General features: G+C 42.3%; 1 protein-coding gene across 35 annotated transcripts in view; it reads left to right on the top strand.

The window, feature by feature from the left end:
• The window catches only part of LOC106577623 (receptor-type tyrosine-protein phosphatase delta), a 645,315-nt gene extending 629,577 nt beyond the window's left edge, over nt 1–15,738 (top strand). For all 35 annotated transcript variants that reach the window (XM_014155859.2, XM_014155852.2, XM_045701361.1 and 32 more), the window contains 7 exons: nt 7,499–7,784; nt 9,195–9,373; nt 9,486–9,612; nt 9,891–10,016; nt 11,038–11,192; nt 11,630–11,765; nt 13,783–15,738. In XM_014155859.2, the coding sequence (XP_014011334.1) occupies nt 7,499–7,784; nt 9,195–9,373; nt 9,486–9,612; nt 9,891–10,016; nt 11,038–11,192; nt 11,630–11,765; nt 13,783–13,851 (1,078 nt within the window). In that variant the 3' untranslated portion in view covers nt 13,852–15,738. The remainder of the gene's footprint in view (nt 1–7,498; nt 7,785–9,194; nt 9,374–9,485; nt 9,613–9,890; nt 10,017–11,037; nt 11,193–11,629; nt 11,766–13,782) is intronic.
• The last annotated feature ends 317 nt before the right edge of the window (nt 15,739–16,055 follow it).

Raw genomic sequence — 16,055 nt, 5'->3', positions numbered from 1 at the left:
ACTCTAGTCCACATTTACTCCACACACAGAGATACATACAAAGCTCTCCCTCACCCTCCATTTGGCAAATCTGAACATAATTCTATCCTCCTGATTTCTGCTTACAAGCAAAATCTAAAGGCTAGAGCTGCCGCTTTCAAGGAGTGGGACACTAATCCGGACGCTTATAAGAAATCCCGCAATGCCCTCAGACGAACCATCAAATAGGCAAAGTGTCAAAACAGGACTAAGATTGAATCCTACTACACCGGCTCTGACGCTCGTCGCAAAATATTGCGGACTACAAAGGGAAACCCAGCCGCGAGCTGCCCAGTGACGCGAGCCTACCAGAAGGGCTAAATGCCTTTTATGCTCGCTTCGAGGCAAGCAACACTGAAGCATGCATGAGAGCACCAGCTGTTGTGTGGTCACGTTCTTCGTAGCCGATGTGGGCAAGACTTTTAAACAGGTTAACATTCACAAGGCCGCGGGGCCAGACGAATGACCAGGACAAGTACTCAGAGCACAGACCAACTGGCAGTGTCTTCACTGACATTTTCAGCCTCTCCTTGACCGAGTCTGTAATACAGACATATTTCAAGCAAACCACCATAGTCCCTGTGCCCAAGAAAGCAAAGGTAACCTGCCTAAATGGCTACCGCCCCATAGCACTCACGTAAGTAGCCATGAAGTGCTTTGAAAGGCTGGTCATGGCTCACATCAACACCATCATCCCAGAAACCATAGACCCACTCCAATTCGCATACTACCGCCCCAACAGATCCACAGATGACGCAATCTTAATAGCACTCCACACTACCCTTTCCCACCTGGAGAAAAGGAACATCTATGTGAGAATGCTATTCATTGACTACAGCTCATCATTCAACACCATAGTGCCCACAAAGCTCATCACTAAGCTAAGGTCCCTGGGAGTAAACACCTCCCTCTGCAACTGGATCATGGTCTTCCTGACGAGCCACCCCCAGGTGGTAAGGGTAGGTCACAACACATCTTCCACACTGATCCTCAACATGGGGGCCCCTTAGGGGTGCGTGCTTAGTCCCCTCTTGTACACCCTGTTCTACCACGACTGCGTGGCCAAGCACGACTCCAACACCATCATTAAGTTTGCTAATGACACAACAGTGGTAGGCCTGATCACTACATTACTTTAGTTTATTTTCTAAATATATTCTTAACCTCTATGGGCTAGGTGGGACGCTAGCGTGCCACCTGTGGTGCACTCCATCAACAGCAGGTGCATTTCAAGAGCGGCAAATTTGAATCCAAATAAATGTCAAAATTCAGATTTTTCAAAAATACAACTATTTTACACCATTTGAAAGATAAACATCTCCTTAATCTAACCACGTTTTACGATTTCAAAAAGGTTTTACGGCGAAAGCATAAATTTAGAGTATGTTAGGACAGTACATTTACAAGAGTTGTGTGTAATGTCTTGTCAAGTCAAAGACAGGGTCACCAAAACCATAAAACCAGCTAAAATGATGCACTAACCTTTTACAATCTCCATCAGATGACACTCCTAGGACATTATGTTAGACAATGCATGCATTTTTAGTTCTATCAAGTTCATATTTATATCCAAAAACAGCGTTTTACTATGGCATTGATGTTGAGGAAATCGTTTCCCTCCAATAACCGGCAGTCAAGTCAGCGTCACAAATTAAATAATTAAAATTAGAAAACATTGGTAAAATATTATATTGTCATTTAAAGAATTATAGATTTACATCTCTTGAACGCAATCAACTTGCCAGATTTAAAAATAACCTTACTGGGAAATCACACTTTGCAATAATCTGAGCACTGCGCCCAGAAAAATACGCGTTGCGATACAAACTAGACGTCATGTTGGGGAGATCTAAAATCGAAAATACTATGTAAATAATCCATTACCTTTGATTCTCTTCATCAGATGTCACTTCCAGGTATCACAGGTCCATAACGAATGTAGTTTTGTTCAAAAAAGCTCATCATTTATGTCCAAAAATCTCCGTCTTGTTCGCACATGATCTAAGCCAGCCGGACTTCTCGTCATGAACGAGGGGAAAAAATATATTTCCGTTCGTTCAAACATGTCAAACGTTGTATAGCATAAATCATTAGGGCCTTTTTTAACCAGAACATGAATAATATTCAAGGTGGACGAATGCATACTCTTTTATAACGTATTGGAACGAGGGTACCCAACATGAACTCGCGCGCCAGGTGTCTAATGGGACATCATCGTTCCATGGCTCTTGTTCGGTCAGATCTCCCTCCAGAAGACTCAAAACACTTTGTAAAGGCTGGTGACATCTAGTGGAAGCAATAGGAAGTGCCAAAATATTCCTAAACCCCTGTGTTTTTCAATGGGATAGGTTTAAAGTCAATACAACACATCAGGTATCCACTTCCTGTCAGAAAATGTCTCAGGGTTTTGCCTGCCAAATGAGTTCTGTTATACTCACAGACACCATTCAAACAGTTTTAGAAACTTTAGAGTGTTTTCTATCCATATATAATAAGTATATGCATATTCTAGTTACTGGGTAGGATTAGTAACCAGATTAAATCGGGTACATTTTTTTTATCCAGACGTGCAAATGCTGCCCCCTAGCCCTAACAGGTTAACTCTATTTCTTGATCTGCATTGTTTGTTAAGGGCTTGTAAGTAAGATTTTCACAGTAAGGTCTACACCTGTTGTATTCGGGTAATGTGACAAATACAATTTCATTTGATTGATTTGATTTATTGGGATGCACCCTTAGATTTCAGGATGAGCATGGAGAGTTGGTGAGCTGGCTGGTCCATTAAGTCCTCTATCTCTCCAGGCTGTTGATTGCGGCATGTTTATCACAGACCATTTCCAAGTCTAAAGAAAAGCTGTTAAGGAAAAAAAAAATTGCCGTATAATTAACTGCATTGTACAGTCACTAGGGCATTTGATTAATTAGGTGGCCAGACTATTGTTTGCAGGAAAACACTTATTCCATGCTCCCTGTAAGAAATCAGTGTTGCAACACTCAAACTGACCAAAATAGATAATCAGAGTAGGTGTGGGTGTGAACCAATCCTAAAGAAACATTGTTTTTAGCTTTCAGTGTAATTTCTTTTGACAGTTTGTTGAACATATTTTCATTAGAGACTTTCGAACACGCATCGACAAAAACAAACGCAAATGACACACATACAATAATTTAATCTGTAATGGCCCCTGGAGTCTAAGGAGCAGAATTAATTTGACACACAAACACACACAACACACGTACAATAATTGAATCTGTAATGGCCTCTGGAGTGGAAGGAGCAGAATTAATGTTTGACCAAAGTCGACCGTGTCTCAAGTGCTATTATTGATTTAGCTGCTTTGTTGTCACGCCCAGACAGAGACCCCAATTTACCCAGGCTTCAAGAGTGCAAATTACGAACGGGACAGTAGAGGAGCCTCCCAGATATGACATTGCTGTCACACAGAAACCCATGGTCACTGTCACTCTGTCTGTCTACGATCCACTTCAGAACTTCCCATCGATGGTCGTATTTAAGTCATGCTCAATAGCGAGCTAGCCATCTTAACATTACTTTGGATGACATGCCTTGTAAAAACGTGACAGTCATAGACAATGAGGTGAGGATAAGTGGTTGGTGTTCTGTTTTTAAAATTGTCTCGCCTGGTTTCAAAGTGCTTTGTGTCTTTTGTTCATAAAAAAATGTCTTCCCTGTTGAAGCCAGGCAATGCATGGCAATTAGGAGCATTGGGGTTTTGAGTTGAATTGTGTTTTTTATAATGAGTGACAAAACAATTAAATTGGATTATCATTATATTATCATTATTCAATTTGATGTTGTAGGACTTCCCACAGTATTATATGCCCATTGTAATCACAGTGTGTAAAAAGTTCACTTTATGGCCAAGTTCTCTAGTAAAATGATTGACTAATGTGAGTTTGCTCAGTATACAGTCTGAAGCTCATTAGAGAGTAACTTTAAGTAGGCCTATGCGAGATTGCATCTTAAGTCCTGTGGCCAACATTGACACTCAAGCTTTCAACAGCGCTTCAGAGAAAAATGGAAATGTCCAACAACACAGGATCAAAGTTAACTATCCCTATATTTCAACAGAACACTTTATATCATACGTGGAAAACTTCCCAAACCCAGCCGTGGACATCAGCCAACATTTCCCCCGAGGAGTAGTGAAGAAGGATATTATTAAAAGTACATCCATGTGTTCTCTCTCGCTCTCTCTCCTCATGAGGTGAGGTCATCGTTTGTTGTGTGGGGGGGGTGCATATTGTAAAAGTCCCCCACCCACCCCCACGGAGCACTAAACTAGGTTCTGTGTTTCAGCAGTTCCATTCTGTTCTCAGTGACCCACAGGGTTGCGGACCGTTGTGTTCCTATTGGAACCAGGGCCGTTCAGGCGTTATGGGTTCACAGGGAGAAGTCACAACGGACATGATTGAATGTAACCGGGATCGCCAGCCCTTTCTGCGGCTCTTTGCGTCTCTCAAAGAGCACTGGTTCAGTGCTGGGAGATTTAAAGAGACATCATTTAGTTAGGAAAACAAGTCCGACAGACATACTCTTTGGTGGCTGTTGTACGATTCGTACTCTCTCTACTTGAACAATAGGTACAGCACAGACTGACATTCAAGGTTCATGTTAGAGTGGGAATGTTAGAGTAGTGTCTCGTATCAATGGGAGGAAGGAATAAACATAAGTTTACAGGACAGGAGTCTAGTCTTCTGCAAGGAAGTCTGTCTTTAATGACCTTATTGCCTCATCCCACAGTGAAATGAAGTATTCTCAACCTATTTCTCCCCGAGTGGCGAGACTGCAGTCCAGTCTCACACATCACACGATGGGTTAAGAATTAGTCATTAGGTGCGTCTGAAATGGCATCCTATTCACTATATAGAGCACTACATTTGACCAGGGCCCATAGAGGAAAGGGTGCCATTTGGGATGCAGCCAGTGTCTCCTTTTGAGATTGTGGAGAACAATGTAACCATACTGCAGGAGGGTTTATAGACACACATATACACGCAAAAACATATCATCCTGTTTTGGTATGATTTTATCTCTGATTAAACTACGTTGCCATTCAGACAGTCTCATTGTATTTAGTAGCCATACGCTAAAACTAATCTTGAATAGAGAGGGAGCATTTTGTTACACAGTGTAAATGTGGAAATAATTGCACAGCCTTCTGGTCACCATTATAAACCATACACTGAACTTTTATGGTGAATTTGAAGTTAATGGTTTGGTTGGTCTGTGTCTGTTTAATGAGTGAATGGAGTGTAAAAAGGCGACTTGAGAGGTTGCCCGACCAAAATAGATTCAGTAACAATACCAACATGTAATTGCTTTTACTTTGTCTAGGCTTTATCTACTCCAGGTCAGTTGCAGCTGTATTTTTCAGTGTACAATCTCCCCATTCCCCAAACTCAGAAAAAACTTTGAAAACACATTAGCCAAACACTGATGTCTGCCGACGTCCAAAGCAGCTGGCTGTGCCTGTCAGAGCAGCCAGTGTCAGTTCGGGGGGGGGTGTAACAGGCCCCAAATCAGGGCCAACCATCCCCCAGGATTGCCAAACGTACAGAGCCTTTCTTTCTCTCTCTGCCGATAATGGACGAGGCGAGCCAAGTGGCTATGTCACCCCCGCTCCTCCCTCCTCTTCTTCCTCCACCTGCCCATCTCTTGATGCTGTCACTCTGTCACTGGCATGCTCACAGGTCATTACTCTCCGGCGTTTGAGACTGGACTGTAAAGTGGCGAAGGATTAGAAACAGCTGGGGCCGGGGTAGAAAATGTCTTGCGCTTGCCGTGTTTTCTCCCCCCACCATGCTCCGGAGAGGGCTGCTCCTTAGACCCTGGATGTAGTTCATATCCCCAAATATTCCTGAGACGTTTTCACATACAATATTTTAGGATCACGTGTGGTTCAGACACACACACACACACACACACCAAACTCTCAGAAAGCCCAGCAACACCCATGAGCATCTGTGTAATACCTCAAGAGTCACGATAAAGGCAACATCAAAACACGTCCCCAAATCAATCAGGTAACGTCGGCCATTTTAAGCGCAACCACAATGATTTGCAGCGACAAACGACTCTCGTATACGATTTAATTCCCTCTCCGCTGCACCATGGCACATTAGCCAGACTTGGGCCCCGGGGACTATCTTAACTCCCTCTTGAGTTTTTCTTCCCTCCTTTTTTCCTCTGTATAAATGAAAAACAAATGGCCTATCAGGGGAAGAGAGGCAGGGGAGCGTTGGTCACACCTCGTAGCCATGTCGACTTAATGGGTTGAATAACCTATTTACTTTAGAGCAGCCAGCCAACAACTGACTGTCTTGTCAGTGCTCGGCTGGGGAAGACGTGAGCTGTCAGGCGGACTAGAGTTCACACTCTCCGCGATGCCATTGTCCCAAAAAATGAAGAAGAAAAACAGCATAATATTCAAATTAGACATCTCCCCTCAGCAGTCTTTCCATGTGGTTACGTTTATAAAGCATGTGTTGCTATCTGACCTGAATAGAAGAGCTCAAACTCAAACAGTAGCGATACATTTTCCTTCCTTCTTTCCTTTTTAACTTTTTTCTGGCTCTAATGTGAAAATGTGCCAATGGGAGTCTTAATGAAGAGGCCTGTCTTTCAGTGCCTTCTGATTTTAGCACAGTGCGCTAAGCTAATTGCAGCAATTGAAGTCAGCTGCACTACTCTCCGACAAAGTTCCCTGGCAAATTTACCTGCCTTTAAGTCACACGGGGGGCAGGTGCACCACGATTGCAGTACCAGCAGAGAGCCACACTTTAGACCAGACCACTGCAGCTAGAGCCATTCTCCTCCACCCGCTGCCTCTGCACCACCACTTTGATTACGCTCCAAGCCAAAACGGTCAGCTCTGCTGTGGCCAAGGGGTTGGCAACGAAGACAAGGGATTTGCCCCATGGCCTGGTCCCTGTGTAGCCAGGGAGCTTCTTAGGTCTCCTCACCACTGAGATAGGGCACCTCTCCCAGCGTGGATCTGTCACTCATTCTCCACCAATGGAGAGTAATCATTCTCATCATAGGTGAATGGTCTTGCTCAGCAGATAGTGGTGCACTGGGGTATGAAGGGTATATGTTAGGCCGGGATACAGAATACAAAAATGTTTGAGTGTTAACCCCAGATGTAGTTTTAGGTAATTACTGTTGTAAAATAACTCAGTTCCAGCTGTAGATGAAATGGTGATTCTATCTAGGCCTGTTATCTGTTTATACATAATAATTTATCCTCATGAAGATATTATCTCAAAGGTGCATCATGGTTTACATCTGTCAAGATGGATGAGCCACTAAAACACTTAGCTGAAGTCATCAATTGCCAATGCTGCTCAAAATGAGTCAATACCAAGTCAACCTCCCAGCACTGATCGTTTCCCACACAAGCTATTGTGTCACTTAAGGGGGCCAATATCAAGTTTGCCATCTTTGTTTTTTCTTTAGTGCCGGGGTCGGGCGCACGGGCTGCTTCATCGTGATCGACGCCATGATGGAGCGCATCAAGCACGAGAAGACGGTGGACATCTATGGCCACGTGACGCTGATGCGCGCCCAGCGGAACTACATGGTGCAGACGGAGGACCAGTACGTGTTCATCCACGACGCGCTCCAGGAGGCCATCACCTGCGGCACCACCGAAGTGCCCGCCCGAAACCTCTACGCCTACATCCAGAAGCTGACTGGTATCGAGGGTGGAGAGAACGTCTCAGGCATGGAGCTGGAGTTCAAGGTAAGCCGCTCTGTGCCTTATTATTGGCCTTGAATTTAATTTCTAATTCTTTGTCGATAATTGGAAAAGTCCACCCAGAAATTACCGTTATTTTGAGGGGAAATAATTCAGTTCAGTGCAAGCTAGTTGTAAAAGTAGCTTGAACAGGAGGCTTACATGAGTAAGCATGCAGTTTATTGCAAAAAATATTGCAAAAGGAATAGCTAAACTGATAAAGAAGCATTGCACGCTACAGACAAATAGCCAACATAAAGACATTGGACTGGATGCTAACCAAAGAGCAATGTGCTCCAGCTCATATCCTGCTTTTGTTCCAAAGGCCCATGCCGACAAAAGAGGCACTGGCTACATAAAGAAAAGAAGAAAAAACTTACTTGCAAGCACCAGTCCCTTTTTATGTCCAATTTTGTCTGATCCCATGTGAGGTTTTACAGAAAACTTAAATGTATTGTATTTACCGAAAGTCAGAGGGTGGTTAGATATTTTTTCATGTAAAAACCCCAGGCCTCCCCCCCCCCAACTCCACCAGCTACAAGTCACATCCTGGCCCTGGCGTCATTGATTGGCCAATCTCAGTACCACCACTCACAGACACTTTTCCAATTCCCATTAGCCCAGCGAGACAGCGTGGGGCCTGTGGTTTCCCCCATTCCAGTTAGTTGCCTTCCTTTTGTAACCCGACTTGGGTTAAATCCCCCCCTTTTGGTTACCCCTTTCCCCTTTCCGTTCCACCCTTATGGTTATAAGAGGGGTAGTTTTACAGCAAAATGTCAAACACAGGTTTTCCCCCATGACTAGGACAGTTGCCAGAGGGGGCTTAGAACATACACCCTGCATTTACAATGAGCGGGCTCCACTACCAACCCACCCACCCGTCATAGTCAGCCAGTCTGCAGTGTGTTATATGTGCTGTATGTAAAGCTTGTTTGCCTTGCTTGTCACGCACCTACTTCCCTTGGCCAATGATGAATGGTGATACCCCTAAGAGATGTGAAACAGGTTAGATTACCCCTGGCCCTGTCCACGTCGGGCTTGCCGCAGCATCCATTTTCATGTTCATCACAAAATGCTATTTTTTGCTCCGTACTGCAAATCTGAGCGGCAACAATAATCCACTTGGTTCCCCTTACACACTTAACGTTAACATTAAATATGTAAGTACTGTAGATGCAGTAAACAGCGTAGCCTTTTTCCGTTCAGAATTGTTTGACAGCCGAGAACCCATGATCTTCCTAAGGCCTCCCTTCACTTTGGTAGCATGTGATTATTAATAACGTTCACGTCTTTATATTAGACAAACCCCCTGTTTTTTATGTCAACCACAAGCCAGGCACTGGGGAAATAAATGGAAGAGAGCTGCGTTCGCCAGCATTCACCTAACCGCAGTGCTTCCTATCAACCTCTCTGTAGCGTTTAGCCAACACTAAAGCCCATACGTCGCGATTCATCAGTGCCAATCTCCCCTGCAACAAGTTCAAGAACCGCCTTGTGAACATAATGCCATACGAGTCCACACGAGTGTGTCTTCAGCCAATCCGAGGGGTGGAGGGCTCCGACTACATTAATGCCAGTTTCATTGATGGATACAGGTGAGCTTTCAACTCTGTTGACCAAGATAGTTGAATAAGGGACTCAAATGGTAGTCCACTTTCACCATGTGTTCTGTGTTACTTAAGAGAGCATATTGTTTTATGTCCACAGGCAACAGAAAGCCTATATTGCCACGCAAGGGCCTCTAGCAGAGACCACGGAGGACTTCTGGAGGATGCTCTGGGAGCACAACTCCACAATCGTGGTCATGCTAACGAAGCTCAGGGAAATGGGCAGGGTATGTTAATGGAAAATGAGGTTGTCTCTGTGCACTCTGTTTCCTGTGCTAATCAAATGTTGCTGCTTCTTTAACAATACATATAACAATTTTGCTACTTCAACTTCTCCTTTCTATGTCGTTCTTGAGCTATGCAAAATAAATTGAATTCAGACCAACAATGACACGTGCAACCACAATCTGTAAGATATCCAGGCACTCTGCTGGAGTTTCAGTGTACCGTACAAGGTAGTTTATCGCTCATGGAGTTTGTTTCTGTTGTTTTTCCACCGCTGCAGGAAAAATGCCACCAGTATTGGCCAGCAGAGAGGTCGGCCAGATACCAGTACTTTGTGGTGGACCCCATGGCTGAGTACAACATGCCCCAGTACATCCTGAGAGAGTTCAAAGTGACTGACGCCAGGGTAAGTGCCGTACTGTAATACAGCCCTCATTTACTGTCTAAACAGTCATTGAGATTTGACAGTGCTAGAAAGCGTTCCCGACTTTGTACTTTTTGTCCAAATATATCAGATTCGTTGTTTACAGTGTGGAGTTTGGTCAAACGGATAAATCTGTCTACTTTGAAGTCTTTGTCTTTGAACAACTGTGTCTTTGTTTGATGATAAAAACAGAGACAAAACTAGCGGCACTCGCCAACATTTTTTGGAGCCATTTGATTTGAACAGTTCAGATTGAGACATTGTTGACAGCATCAGTTGGCTGACTCCTAGTGTTTTTGTTTTTACTGTGCAGTAGTCTTAAAGCCAGCATCTGGGCCCAAGATCAAATATGTTGTTTATACCAAACTTGATGATTTAAAAGGAATATATGCACAAATATATGAGGGAATTATGACATGTGTCAATGGTGTAAAAACAAATACTGCTTCTGGCAGCCTTGAGCCGCTGGGAGTTTTTAATTCCATCAAAGGCTTACACTGATAAATGGTGCAGGCTTCTCCTTTGTAGTGTGTGTTATACTGGGACCTGAATAGGATTACTTCCCCTTATCAAGGGGATACAATATCACTTAAGTAATGCACACCCTCAAAGACGTCATTTCAAGAGCCTGCCGAACACAGGCACATCAAAGGACTTAGTGTCTTTAGTATTCATATATTAATACATTCAGGTGAAAATGACAGATATCTTTAGTAACAAACGCCTGTCTGGTGCTTAAAACTGTGTGCCTCTGTGCACCCTGATTTGCTAACCACTGGTATCTTCAATAGAAAAGCGCACACGAGCCTGTGTCATTACTGAGGCATATTGAGATAGTCAGTTTTCATTTTTTTCCTTCACTATCTTCCGACTTGGCCTGTTTGTCAAGTGCATTAGACGGGTTGCCTTGACTTCATCACTTGCACTTTGTCATTTTTCTATATCTTTGGCGTGACGTTCCATTCAAGTGAGCACACTGTATTCTCTCTCCCTATTTTTCCAGGATGGACAGTCACGGACGGTCAGGCAGTTTCAGTTTACAGACTGGCCCGAGCAAGGAGTGCCAAAATCGGGAGAGGGCTTCATCGATTTTATCGGCCAAGTGCATAAAACAAAAGAACAGTTTGGCCAAGATGGGCCTATCTCAGTCCATTGTAGGTAAGGATAATATTTTATGTTCAATGGAGTTTTATATCATACACAGACAGTATGGTAAGCAAGTACAATAAAAGACCACAAGATTTAATGGTATTTAAAAGATTTCGCTCGACTTGCAACGGTAATAGTGATGCTTTACTTTGATCCTACTGGAATAAAAGATAAGATCAAAGATCTATCCAGACATTAAATTAGCTCCCAGACACCCCACAGCAGAGTCCTCTGACATATCATGGCAGGTGGGGAAAATAAATATATAAATAAGTAAATGTAAATAGTATAGAGAACAAAGACAAATAACAACAGTCTAGTTTTGACTGTGTTGTTTTGTCTGGTCATGTCTGTTTTTTTCGGGTCACCTGTGGTTTTGTCTGGTCATGTTGTCAACAGCTTGGTTCTCAGACTGTTTATTTAGTGATTGCTCATCTTTCTCGCAGTGCGGGCGTGGGTAGGACCGGAGTCTTCATCACCCTCAGCATCGTATTAGAGCGGATGAGGTACGAGGGCGTAGTGGATATTTTCCAGACGGTGAAAATGCTCCGGACACAGAGACCGGCCATGGTGCAGACAGAGGTGAGATGCCCTGTATACTGTACTCTCCACACCTCTCACCTTATGGAGGTCGACCAAGCGTGATGCATAACCTACCTACCTAGCTGCCACACTATATACAGTTCCTTCTGAAAGTATTCAGACCCATTCACTTTTTCCACATTTTGTTACATTACAGCCTTATTCTAAAATGTATTAAATAGTTTCTTCCCCCCTCATCAATCTACACACAATACCCCATAAAGACAAAGCAAAAATTCGTTTTTAGACATTTTTGCAAATGTATTACAAATAAAAAACTGATATCATATTTACATAAGTATTCAGACCCTTTACCCAGTACTTTGCTGAAGCACCTTTGGCAGCAATTACAGCATCGAGTCTTCTTGGGTATGACACTACAAGCTTGGCACACTTGTATTTGAGGAGTTTTTCCCATTCTTCTCTGCAGATCCTCCCAAGCTCTGTCAGCTTGAATGGGGAGCGTTGCTGCACAGCTTTTTTCAGGTCTCTTCAGAGATGTTCGATATGGTTCAAGTCCGGGCTCTGGTGTGGCCAGTCAAGGACATTCAGAGACTTACCCTGAAGCCACTCCTGCGTCGTCTTGGCTGTTTGCCTGCGGTCGTTGTCCTGTTGGAAGGTGAACCCTCGCCCTAGTCTGAGGTCCTGAGCGCTCTGGAGCAGGTTTTCATCACGGATCTCTCTGTACTTTGCTCTTTTCATCTTTCGCTCGATCCTGACCAGTCTCCCAGTCCTTGCCGCTGAAAAACATCCATACAGCATGATGCTGCAACCACTATGCTTCACCGTAGGGATGGTGCCAGGTTTCCTCCAGATGTGACACTTGGCATTCATGCCAAAAAGTTCAATCTTGGTTTCATCAGACCAGAGAATCTTGTTTCTCATTGTCTGATAGACTTCAGGTGCCCTTTGCCAAAGCGGGCTGTCATGTGCCTTTTACTGAGGAGTGGCTTCCGTCTGGCCACTCTACCTTAAAGGCCTGATTGGTGGAGTGCTGCAAAGATGGATGTCCATCTGGAAGTTTTTCCCATCTCCACAGAGGAACTCTAGAGTTCTGTCAAGGTGACCATTGGGTTCTTGGTCACCTACCTGACCAAAGCCCCTCCCCCGATTGCTCAGTTTGGCCGGGCGGCCAACTCCAGAAGAGCATTGGTTTTTCCAAACTTCTTCTTTTTAAGAATGACGGATGCCACTGTGTTCTTGGGGACCTTCAATACTGCAGAAATGTTTTGGCACCCTTCCCCAGATCTGTGCCTCGACTCAATCCTGTCTCGGAGCTCTACGGTCCAATCATTTGAATTTACCACATGTGGACTCCAATCAATTTGTAGAAACATCTCAAGGATGATCAATGGAAACAGGATGCACCTGAGCTCAATTTCGAGTCTCATAGCAATATAAATACGTTTTTTCTGTTTTAAATGTTTTATACATTTGATAAAATGTCTAAAAACTGTTTTCGCTTCATCATTATGGGGTATTATGTGTAGATTGCTGAGTTTTTATTTTATTTAATCAATTTTAGAATAAGGCTGTAACATAACAAAATGTGGAGAAAGTCAAGGGGTCTGAATGCTTTCCGAAGGCACTGTATTGTTAACTATTAGGCAGGTAGCAAAACACAGCATTATATGGGATGATTTCTGTATTTTGAAAGTTACATGTTGAAATCTTGATTCCCGACAAGCAAAGAAAATGGGACTATGTCAACAATGGACTAATGAAACAAATACCAAAATTTAGTTTTTGGGTGGGATTTTCCTTTAAAAGCAGGAATCTTCTACTCTGTGGTGAGTCAAGTAAGTTTTTTTCAAAGCTTATTTATCACATTTCAGAGCAGCAACAAATGAAAATGTGACAGTTGCAGACAGAGAAAAAGAGAATGATAGAGGCCAGTGAAACTAAAGAGAGACAAAAAATAAAAGAGCACTAGACAGACAGAAAAATAAATAGTACCTGGTTGGAAAATAGTGACGAACAGTTTGAACTACATTTTCTTTCTCTCCTTTCTCCTCAGGATCAATACCAGTTCTGTTACAGAGCTGGCTTGGAATACCTTGGGAGCTTTGACCACTATGCTACGTAAGAGTCCCTGTCCCGGAGGAAAAGCAGAAGGCCCTTGGACAACCCCAGCGAGCCTCTCTTCTGAGCCATAATTTCCTGTTTGAGAAAGTACTTCTTAACTCCTAGCTAAAGACTCAATTAAGTGTTGGATGTGAGACACAAAAATGTCAAAAAATTTATAAAGATGATTCCTGGAGGACCAAGTGTTTCCCCAAACCCATGGAACTCACCCTGACGTGGGAAAGAGAGAGGGAATCCTGACTGTTGAAGCGTCTTATGGAATATTTTTTATTCTTCTGTTGCTTCAAGGATTCGTCTTGGGTTCAAATAACTGAAAGAAACATAAACAAAAAAATAACAGAACGTACTATTTCATCGACAAGTAATGCATCATATTACGAACCATAGGAGAGGCAAATGGAGGCACAGAGAATGGCTTAAAACTCGATGCACATTGTAAAGAGACATTTCTGTTCCACAATCAAACTACACAGAGACAACTACCCATCAAAAAAGAAGACACCAGTGCTTGGTCCAATATGAAAAACAGGACACAGCTAAAGTAATAATTAATAATATACCCCGTTTCCTGTCACAACGTTCATCATTTAAACAATTGGGGGGAAGGGGGAATGTTTAAAGATATATGAAACAAATAAAACCTATTGATTTTGTTTTTTACTATACAGCTGATATGTGCTTAATTTTGAACCATGTGAAATTTTATTTCCTTTTTTTAACAAAACGTATCACTCGACAAAGTGAATCAAACAAAGTACTTGCGTAATCGTAATTTTTTTCCTTCTGAGTTGTAAGCTGTAGAACTGTTCTAATGTATGCACCGTCATGCAGAGAAAGTCTTCGCTCTTTTCGGTTTTCTTGCTATTTTTTTTTTTATTATTGTTTCTCGCACTTTGTGCAGTCCTGTATTCACACTACCAAATGTTGACTTTGTTACAGGGTTTTTAGTTTAGTTTTTTAGTTTTGTCTTATTTGTACATGATCACATACACAATAACCTACTTACACCCATGTAATAAACTGGGGCTTTGTGGAATCAACAGGGATGAGCAAAGTATGAAGTTGCTGCTAGCGATTATCTTAGTTCTTCCATGTTAGAATTATGGTAAAAGATGAGCACCTGATGGATAAAATACATGAAATGATATATACATATTTATGTTATATAAGATGACAGATATATACATTATATATGAATAATACATTTGCATAACCTATAACATATGTATATTGAAATAAAGTACATAATTTATGGCTATATATGAAACGAAAGGATTGTATATGAAAGCTTCTACAATGAGATTTCTATACTTTGGGGGAAATTAAGATATTTTTCACTGGAATGCACATCAGTAGGACAAAAACGCATTCTGATTCAGTGCATATTTTCTTGTGCAATAAATAGGTGTATTATAGATAGGGTTCATGTGGATACTTTGTTAGACATCATGACATTGTTGTTCCCGTGGTGAGGCTTGTTGGGAACGTCGCGTATCACCAGTGTATATAGATACGCTCATACAGTCTGTAGTTCCATAGCAGAGCAGGGGGTCCCTTAGACTAAGTCATTGCTCCATACAATAGGGCAAGGTACATAGATGTAACTTTCATCTTGAGGTGTTCAAACGCTCAATGGCATAACATGTTTTCATTTAGCATTTAGAGTGCCTTATATTTATACCTGTTTTTTATAACATTCATTTAACACATTATTGTATTCTTTGAGAAGTCCATGCATATAGAACATATAACTAACTGTATATTACATTTTTACCTTAAGTATTCATTTGTCACATAATATGAAATTATATATGCAAATACATACATGGCAAGGCCCTATTTTCATTTTCTGTTGCCTTATTGTGGCTTAGTAAAAAGAATAAAACATCGAAGACTCCCATGTCATTCACTGATACCTTCACAGAAAGTCGATGTGCATTTGCAACAAACTAGGACTATTCAGTTTATTCGGACTATTAATGAGTCAATGCCACATGCCTGTTGTCAACAAAGACCATGGGATAGATCATGAGAATATTTGCGGAGTCAATGAGCTTTTACTGACTGTTCAAATAGGGCCGCATGTTTGACACTCCTTGTATAGACAAAGTGTATAGACACTCAGCCAAAGGATCCCTTCACTATGCCTTAGGCTTGAAAGTATTCAACTGATACATTTATTTGCAGTTATATACAGTTGCGGAA

Source organism: Salmo salar, chromosome ssa18 (assembly GCF_905237065.1).
Source record: "Salmo salar chromosome ssa18, Ssal_v3.1, whole genome shotgun sequence".
Lineage (NCBI taxonomy): Eukaryota > Metazoa > Chordata > Actinopteri > Salmoniformes > Salmonidae > Salmo > Salmo salar.
Note: the sequence above shows the minus strand (reverse complement) of the source record. Positions and strands in the feature narration are given on the sequence as shown.